Here is a 10,025-nt window from a genome sequence, read left to right on the forward strand (position 1 = left end):
TTGTTGCTTTCTGTTGGGATTGTTGAATACTTGAATACTTGGATAGATCCAGCTGAAGGGAATTCTGATGATGAAGATTGAAGAATGGAGGCCGAAGCAATTTTCCAGCATGTAATGTTTTAGACTTTCAGTTTGTTATTTCTTGTTTGGTTTTATGTATGAAACTATGAACTATGAAGTTTGATAGTGTGTATTGTGTTGAACTGCACTTTGCCTTGTTGGTTTTAATTTCAACAGTTTGAAGTTTGAACTTTGTAGAATTGATATTTTCATGAAGTGTTGAACTGTTGATTGTTCAACTGTAGTTTCACTTGCAGTTTGGAACTTTGGATTTTGGAACTTTCATGAATGTTTTTTTAGAAGAATTGATGTTTGAGTCTTTTTAGCAGTTGGCAGTTTGGATGTTTTTAGACTTAGGAGTTTTGCATCTATAAACTTTTGATTTTTGGATGATGTATTGAGCAGTTTGGGCCTAGCTTTAGGGCCTCAAATGCTGATTAAACAAGGTCTTATTAATGGGCCTAAAATATTAGGTAACCGGCCCGCCCGAACCGCATTTCGGTGTAACTGAAAAATGCGGCCCAGCCAGAAGAAATTCGGTTGCGGTTCCAAAAAAAGGCAAACCGCAAAATACGGTGCGGATGCAGTTTGGGCCTCAAACCGGGCCGAACCGCACCGAGCCCACCCCTAAGCAAAAGTATGTCAGAGAGAAGTGAAGCGGCCAAGGTCCAGCGACACCGGTCTCCTTAAACCCGCATCGACAGACAAGCCCTGCCCAAGCAATCCCCTTCCATGGAAGAGCCACGTCCACGACCAATATCCACCGATGAATCGCGATTACAGTCACGACAATCCTCATCCACTGCGGCCAAATCCCCACTGTCCTCTGTGGAACGACCTCAACCTCTCCCAACACCATGACCCTCTCTCGAAATCCCTCTCCCTCACCTCCTAGCTGTAAGATCGAGCAATGACAAGCTTAGAACATGGCTGCTAATGTGCCCCTAAGCCCCTTATATATTTTGTTTCAATTAATTGCCCCATTGGTTTGTCGATCATTGAGTGTTAGTCCTTGAAAGATTTACAAAGATCATTGACCATCCTTCTCTTATTGCAGCATCTGTGATCTGTCATTGAAATTTCAAAATTATAATTCCTCATGTATGTAGGAGCAAGTTTTTGTTTTTTGATAATGGGTCTTCTTCATCAGCAACTCAGAAAGAGATAAAAGTGATCTATGTACATAATAGTACTCCATATAGTTGTGCGAAGACTACTACTATTTATTAGTCTTAACCATTTCTATATCCCATATCCGTTGTTAATAATATGTCAAGATATAATCAAGTATATACATCTACAAGTCAATAAATGACCAGGCACATACGGCTTGGCATATGTTAACATGGAAAAAGAAGAAACGAAGGCTCCAAAAGAACCCTTCTGTGAACAAAATTGATGTTGTCTAGCTTTTCATGGCACCAAACTAACTGATCTGATGTTAGTTTTGACATGTTGAGCACTCTTGAAACCAACCTCAGTTCAACTTGAGCGACAAAAAAACTATGCTCGAGTCTGTCTTGATCTTGATGCTGCTTTTGGAACTTCTTCACTACACAATTTCCACTCCTCTGTATGTCTTTGAGTTTTTTCTCCTTCTGCAATATGATTTTGGTGATCAAATTATAAGAAAAATAACGCTAAAGAATACGAGATTGATGTGATAAAACAAACCTTTTGAAGATCCCTCCGGATATCTACAAGAAGCTCCAAGTCCTTATGCTCAACCTGACTTTCTTGAAGGCTCTTTAGGACCGCATTTCTCTCATCCTTGCGAAGAAATTTCCAAAATATCTGCATCGTTTCTTCAATGATTTTCACCAGCATCTCACTTAAGATTATCAAATCCTCCTCCCCTCCCATGTCATGCTTCTTATCCTTCCTGCAATCATCTGCAATGCAAACTATATTAAGTTACCCTATTTGTGACATCAATGACATGTGAAAATGCCTTTATGCAGTCTAATAGCATAACATGTGCAACCATTGAACAATCATAAGAGTACCTCTAATGGCTGGAACTTGAAGAAGACTACGAAGGACACATCGGTTCCGGACATAGTGCCGGACTCGAGGGCCTTGAAATGGATCGTCTTCTATGAATCTTTGCAGGAGCACTTGAAACAGTTGAAACTCAGTGGCAACAACATTATAGTGATGATGATCATATTGCTGCAACTCTCGGGCTTTTCTGTGCTGCCAGTGAAGAATTTCCCAAGAGAGGCAAACCTGTCCAACATAGACCAATTCCAAGTCCTTGTGCAAGTCTCCCACAAATTTCGGCATAGGGTCAACTGTCGGTCGTCTTTGTGCTTTACACCTCAACAGGTTCTGCGAAAGAAGAGACTTCATAATTGGATTAATGGAAGACTTTTCCAATGAAATTGGCTTATCTTGGTCTTTCAGCTGTAGAAAACCTGTGGATCATCAAAAAGCAAATCAGCAGACATATATCCAACTAGACACTACCTAGATTTTGTTTCACTTCCTTTTGACCAAGTACTTTAGGTTCATAAAAGAAAGGAGTGTGGGGTTAAAGCCATGTATAATATTTTACAGGTTCATTATTTTTCTTATACAATATAGTGCATATAGACTCACCTTTGACAGAGACTTTTTTTTTCCTTTTTCTTTTTTCTATGGGGTGTAGAGCTAAATGCCTAAATATGTAACATCTTTATGATTAATGTAAAGAAAAGAACAGGGTTTGTATGCCCTTAATTAGTGGAGAATGATGTGGAATAAAGATTGATAGAGGCTCAGAAGCATATTCTATGAAAGAAAAGAAAATTTTGCAACAGATGGGACAACAAAATCACATTCAGCCACCCATACAAGTATATCAGAAATTCCACTACTATTGGCCTGTCTTACAGAAGAAGAAACTCAATCTAGGATACGGAAAATAAGAGATCTTTCAGACGCGACCTCTTAGATTCAAAACAAATCGCAACACAAAAATGCAAACTGAAATTAATTTCATGGTGTTGCACCAAATGTAAATATGCAGAGAAATCAAACTATAACAAAGAGGTTTGAAGATTACTTACCAATTGCATGCATGGTCTGGTTGTTCAAAATGTCCAGCTTTCGCATTTTCTCTGCGTAGCTTTTGTACACCTTCTGAATCTCTGCGATTCGATCTTTGTATTCGAGCTTTTCATCAATCTTCAGTGGCTTAAGCTTTAGATTCTCCACCATTCTTGTAGACTCCGAATGATCTTCTTCTGAAATAGTGGGAAGCCCTCCGGTTCTCACATTCTTAATTTCTCTTTTAATCTGTTCAATTAGATCATCATGCTCGTCAGGAGACTCCAATTCGTTTTCATCATCCGAATACAATCCAAACTTTTTAGGCTGCAATCCTATTTCTTCTTGTGCAGATTGTACTAGTGGACTCGTGGCTTCTGTCTCAACTTGGACTAGTTCCTCTTTTTCTTCACCTCTCTCCACAACTTGATCAAGTCGTTGACTATAACTTCTCAATTGGGGCTCTAACAATTCAATGTATTCATCATCAGGAGATTCAGAACCATCGAGTTGATCGGAAAAGACAACTGCTTTTCCGTCTGGGATACTTACATCAAGCAACTGATCATCTTCCATATCAAAGTGGACTCTATGATCTTCCTCATCATACTGGAATCCAGAGCTTTGAGGGTCAAGTCCCTCATCAAACTGAACCACATTTCTGTATATCAAAAACTCGTAGTTAAGTGAACCCACTTCATGATCTTTTCTTGAGCTAACCGGGTCTTGTTTCGAATCAGAAACTACAGAGAAATTGTCTTCTGCAACCTCACAAAGCTCAATTTCAGCATCTAAAACGTTCCCAGTACTGAATTCCTCAAGAGGGTTTTGATCAGTGACTGGTTTCTCGTGCTCTCCATTCTCCAAGGCCTCAACGCTTTCAATAGAATCCACTACTTTTTCCTGATCAGCATCATCATCCTCTGCTGCTTTAATAGGAATTTGATAATCAGAGAATTTAGAACTGCCCCAATCAACATAGAATTCTTGGACAATGAAGCTCGTGGCTTTTGGTTCTTCCATATAGCCATTGATAACTCTATTAGAAGTATACTCATACAAATCGGTGGTTACAGCAGAGACGGTCTCCACAAAACCGGAATTCTCTGTTTCTGCTCTGTTTTGATCGGAATTCTCCGTTTCTGCTCTGTTTTGATAGGAATTCTCCGTTTCTGCTCTGTTTTGACCGGAATCCTCTGTTTCTGCTCTGTTTTGATCTGAATTATCCGTTTCTGCTCTGTTTTGATCGAAATCCTCTCTTTCTGCTCTGTTTTGAACGGAACCCTCTGTTTCTGCTCTGTTTTGATCGGAATTCTTCATTTCTGCTCTGTTTTGACCGGAATCCTCTCTTTCTGTTCTTTTTTGATCGGAATCCTCTGTTTCTGCTCTGTTTTGATCATTATTTCTTCTTATAATAGGAGAATCCAAATACACCTCTTCTTTTTCGTCTCTATTTGCATCAAATTGATGATCACGCTCCAAACAAACAACAGGGTTATGATTTCTGAGATCATCTGCCTGAAATCTGAGAGAATGATAATAATAATAATAATAAAAAGTTCATTAATTAGTTTACAACAATTAAAAACCTGAAAATTCAACTAGAAAAACACAGATTTAACTTAAGGTACCTGATAAGTATGTATCTACTAATGAATCCAGACACAAAGAACAAGTAGTTGCAGACAAAAACCCAAATGGAACCGAGGACTCCAAGCATGTTTCCGCTTGACACACGTTTGCTAATAAAATCAAACTGGGTTTGCAACACCATGAACTTCGTAATAACCATCATTCCACTGAAACAAGCTCTCAATTATGAGAATTAATTATGAGCAAAAAGCTAAAGAGAAGATTAAGTAGAATTCATTCTGGGATAGGGACTCTTCGAGGGGAGACAGAAAGCGAGATTAATGGTGGTGAAAAATCTAAAGCCAAAGTTGGAAGAGCAAATAAATGTGCCAATTGCGAGATTGTTGGAGGAGAAATGTGAAGCAGAAAATGAAATGAGAGATTATTCGTGGGAGGGTCGGTTCGATTTGTGAAGCTAGCTAACGGTTAAAGGCGTTGCCTTTTCAGCTCTGGTGGGAATGTTGACGCAACAGACCAACGCGTTTCCCGAGTGAGTCAAAACTCCATAGTACCTTCAGTCCTTCAGACCTTTCCTTCGAGTTTGGGTTTTGGGTTTTGTATGCTTCTTCTAGGCTCTTCCTTGGTTTTCGCTTACTAACTTCGCAGATGTTTAAAGGTAGGCTACCAAACAAAAACATGGAGGATGAAAATTTCAGATGAAAATTACCAAATTAAGTTAGGTAACTTACCACCAGGTAACTGAAATATTTCTTTGGTCAGCAAAAGAAGAAAGTAACTGAAGCTCTGGATTTATTTTGCTAACTAAATTATATGAAGTCATTGATGACTTTCATTATCTCTGTATTATTGTGCAAGTTAAATGTGAAAAACTACGGAAATACTAACCTGAGAAAATGGATTATTATTAAGACAAACTTAAATCTGGAAATAAATTATTAGCATCTTGCTCAAATGGAATCAAAGTAAGTGCAATATTTTGAGCGATCAGATTTGCGTTTTTATGCCCCTCATCTCATGTAAAAGCTTGTGACTATCTATGATTCTATGTTATGTAATTACCAATTTTTGCAACTGATAAATGAATTGACAGTAAAAATATTTGGTTGAATTGAAATCCAGCCGGCCCTTATAAAAATGGTGATCTGGCTTTTTGTAATAATGGAAATTAAATATCAGGAAGGCTACTAGGTGGTGTGCATTTTGGTTTGCTCTTCCTAATTTCCAGGAGGCAGGGATGATGATGAAGGATGTGACGTTGTAACTCGACACTCTGTGAGAAAGACTATGAAAAGAAAAGGAAAAAAAAAGGGTCGATTCTATATCCAAACACATCACTGCAAACACTATGATTTCAAGTAAAGGAAGCAGTAAACGGAAGATAAGAAGTATTTATCGAGGAAATGTTATTCGTAATAGATAAGTTTGAATGGTTTATAAATCTTATAATGTACAAGTTACATATATGAAGACAAATTTGCTGTCGTTATGGTAACATGAGTCATTATTTTTTGAGATTAGTACTGTTTGAAGTAATTACTCAATTTAAAACATTGTTACAAGTTTGTGAATAGTTTGTTGTTAATGCTGTAATTTCAGTTCAATTATATGTAAATAGTGTAAAAAAATGTTATTATTTCATTGTCAATATAGTCATTTTGATTCAATTAGATGTAAAACAAATGTATCATAAACATCATAGTACAATAGACTGTCTCTTTATCGTAATATGATCTTATTCTTTTTGAAGTTCTGATATAAATATTGTGAACATATATATTGAGTTACCGTCTTTGTTTTCAAATTATGGTCTCCAATAAACTATGTGAATGATATTTTTTTTGGTTTACTTTTTAAGTAGGGTAACATAAAATTATGCATACTGATATATTTTTAAGGCTCTTGTCTGTATACTCTAAATGATATGTATGATACCATAGGCTAGAAACCACTTGGGGTCGATGTCCAATTGTCCATACTAGATTTCTAGCCGTAGTTGCTTTCAATTCGAGTTTCATACGATACATATAAGTTGCATCGTGCATGCCTCTTTGCCCTACATTAATTAAGAATATATGGACGGTGTGCTGATGGCCCTTTTGGACGGCTTTGTTTGTCATCACCAAACAATTAGAATGTCATTATAGGGTAATAATCATAACAACTTAGAATACATTAAGCTTCATTGTTCCAATATGCACGCGTGTAAGATGAGGTCCTGGTAAGACGTTGATATGAAATCTGATGCTTCTTTTTTTCTTTGAGAGAGGGAATGAAATCTGATGCTGAGTAGCAGATGTTTAATTTCCGCGGTGCAAATTATCAATCCATAGACTTTAATCCGATGGATAGAGGCGATTCAGTCATATTTTCGAGCACTATAAAGTTAATCCAAATTAGCTCGAGGTGAATAGAGCAAATCCCATTTTGCAGTTTAGTATGTACGTAGTAAAGTTCTTGTGCAGTATCAGTAACGTGATTCATGAAAGGTGCAATTCCATTGAAAAAAAAGAACATAATGTGCTGCAATGACGTTAATAGGTGATTTGGACGTGCACAGAGGTAAATAGGGTTTCCACTTGCTGGAAATTACGAGTGTATGACTTTGATTTTGGTGTATTTCTTCCTAAACCAATGAACCCTCGAAGATTAACAAGCATGATCAGATTCAGACGCAACCAACCAAAGAGGTCAACTGCCGACTTTGTTTTGTGCTCTAAATTTCCAATTCCATGTGTATGGAAAAGAAAATGAGGCTTTATTTCTGGTGCTTAATTTGTACGTTTGCACTTTGCAGTGGATGCATGAAACAAATACAGGTTGACTAGCTAGTTCTTCAGGGTATGAATTGACGTGGGGACTGAATCAAACATAATGCAAATTTGCTAGTGGTAACGGAGTGCCCTAGCCTAGCTAGATATACAAAGTCGATCTAATTAGTGGTCGAGTGACCTGCCTAACCCATAAATTATGCATGGATGGACGGAGAAGGTTAAAGCCTTTGAGAAAGTTCAAAGTGCATGAGTTGGAATAATGTTTATTGGTGAGTGATTGAGTCCATGCAATAGCCAATAGCTATAGGCTTTTATTCTCTTCTACTTCTACCGTCGATAAGTATTCTCTTCCACTCCAAAAGAATCTTCTTCCCTCGTGTATTTGGAGAATATGATCAAATAATAGAGGTTCCAAGCAGGAGTTTACGATTTGAAATTCGAGTATGATTTTTCTTTTCATTATGTAATGAACAACGTGTATCAATTTTTTAATTTACTATGCACGGACGAATTTTACAAGAGAATGATCAAATTAAATATTTTTTTGACCATTTTATAATCATCATTCTCGTTCTTATGAATTTAGGTAAAAATCTCTAATGAGAACTGTATGAGAACTTTCAAATAAAGTGTTTGATGAATATTTTAGGGTGTGGTTATTGTCACCCTAACCATTTTCTTAATTCATCCTACAGATATTTAAATTATTGAAATACTATATATAGTTTGTTTTTACAATTCATAAATGATAATGAATTTAGGTAAAAATCTCTAATGAAAACTCTACGAAAACTTTCAAATAAAGCGTTTGATGAATATTTTATTTTTCTTAACTCATAAGTCATTAAAACCGTCGATTTAAAAGTTAAAGCCCCAAGAGTTAAATACGTTGAAGTTAAAAAGTGTTGGGAGAAACGGACAAAAAATTTCAAGTGGGCCGACTGCATTCTATGGGCTGTGGACTGAAGGATGTATGAAAATAAATTGGTCACACTAGGAAACAGTGTTTGTGAGCTGATCCAGTATTAGGAAGGTGGAGACTAAATCTGGACCGTCCACAGAACAGAGACCGCAAGGCCAGAGTCTAATTACAACCCTAGGATCTCTAGGGCACCAATAAGTAATAACGAACCCGAGGCCTCTCAGTCGTATAAAGCCTCCGCCTTCATCGAAAACCCTAATCGAGAGGAAGAGAGTCGACTGCGAAGATGGTTCAGCGTCTCGTGTATCGCTCGCGTCACAGCTACGCCACCAAGTCCAACCAGCACAGGATCGTCAAAACCCCTGGTAATTTCCATTTCGCCTTATAGTTCATATGGATCCCAATTTGGCTTCGATTTCGATTTCGTTGTGGTAATTGGTGACTGTTGTTGTTGTTTTGGGTGGATGAATAGGAGGGAAGCTAGTGTACCAGACCTCTAAGAAGAGGGCAAGCGGACCCAAGTGTCCTGTTACTGGCAAGAGGATTCAAGGGGTATGGTTTCTTTTTGAAATTGAATTTTTGATTGTTTTTGTGAATTTTGTTGCTTTATAATGGTGAACACCCTGTTAATTTTGGTTGGGGATGTTCAAGTTTCCAAAGCATAGACTGATTGGATTACCAGTATTAAACAGCACCGTGCATATTTGCTTGCACTGTGTTACCTGTCTCCTGGTACATTTTTTGTTTATCTCGGTCTCTGTTAGTGTTTTAGTGGAATGCTGTAGTCGAATGATTGTTAATTCCTTGCTATGACTGAAAATGTAGTTATTTTGTTTGCACACTACGAGATGAAAATGAAATTTCTTTCAGTTTATTAATTTGTTCTTCGTTGATATCGGTGGTACCTTAATGGTAATTGGATTCATTTCGTTTACTACCTGCTCAGTTGCGTAGTTTAGTTGTTTTCGTCTAAAGTTCTGCTTTGCAATCCGTTTCTGTTTGGGGACAGTTGTGGTGGTTGTGAAGTTTGCCTTGCCCTTTTGCTATGAGCATACCCTCAGCAATTCAACATTGTTCTCTTTGCTTGCAGATCCCTCATTTGAGGCCTGCTGAATACAAGAGGTCTAGACTGTCTAGGAATCGGAGGACTGTCAACCGTGCTTATGGAGGAGTATTGTCTGGAGCTGCCGTCAAGGAGAGGTTTGTTACTTATATATGCCCTACGAGTGACTTCTAGTATGTTTATTGGATCGTGTTTACAACATTCTTTTACGCCTGTTTTGCAGGATTATCCGCGCCTTTTTGGTTGAAGAACAAAAGATTGTGAAAAAGGTGTTGAAGATTCAGAAGGCTAAGGAAAAGCTATCTGCCAAGCACTGAGCTTGAATGAAGAGTCTAGCGAGTTTTAAGTAGCTTCTAGAGTGATTTTGGCTATTAGTGGGCTATGGAAAGTAGTTGGAGGTGTTCCAATTTCTTTTTCTGTGTTTTGGTACTGCTGATTTATGTTATAATGTTGAGTACATTTTCGTTGAGAAATCCACTGCCTTGAATTTGCTTGTTGTCTTTCGGTGGTAAGGTATACGTTTCAATTTGTTGTGTAATGACAGATCAGTAGTGTTTCCTGCAATGCTTATGTCTTTGTTTAGTTA

General features: G+C 37.6%; 2 protein-coding genes and 1 non-coding gene across 3 annotated transcripts; 2 read left to right on the forward strand and 1 right to left on the reverse strand.

The window, feature by feature from the left end:
• Positions 1–1,262: 1,262 nt before the first annotated feature.
• Positions 1,263–5,322, reverse strand: LOC112197826. The gene is made up of 5 exons (XM_024338710.2): positions 4,722–5,322; positions 3,111–4,615; positions 2,067–2,477; positions 1,735–1,952; positions 1,263–1,658 (listed from the first exon to the last, which is right to left on the reverse strand). Exons 1-5 carry the CDS (start codon positions 4,883–4,885, stop codon positions 1,401–1,403), a joined length of 2,556 nt encoding a protein of 851 aa, XP_024194478.1. The 5' UTR covers positions 4,886–5,322; the 3' UTR covers positions 1,263–1,400.
• A 3,258-nt stretch (positions 5,323–8,580) lies between these two features.
• Positions 8,581–10,025, forward strand: LOC112200092 (60S ribosomal protein L34-1). The gene is made up of 4 exons (XM_024341108.1): positions 8,581–8,741; positions 8,849–8,928; positions 9,467–9,576; positions 9,663–10,025. The coding sequence occupies exons 1-4, from the start codon at positions 8,663–8,665 to the stop codon at positions 9,754–9,756; spliced, it is 363 nt and encodes a 120-aa protein (XP_024196876.1). The 5' UTR covers positions 8,581–8,662; the 3' UTR covers positions 9,757–10,025.
• Positions 8,977–9,116, forward strand: LOC112201234. Its single transcript, XR_002936688.1, has one exon. It is a non-coding gene; the product is annotated as a small nucleolar RNA snoR137 (small nucleolar RNA).

The sequence above is a fragment of the Rosa chinensis genome, chromosome 4 (assembly GCF_002994745.2).
Source record: "Rosa chinensis cultivar Old Blush chromosome 4, RchiOBHm-V2, whole genome shotgun sequence".
Taxonomy (NCBI): domain Eukaryota; kingdom Viridiplantae; phylum Streptophyta; class Magnoliopsida; order Rosales; family Rosaceae; genus Rosa; species Rosa chinensis.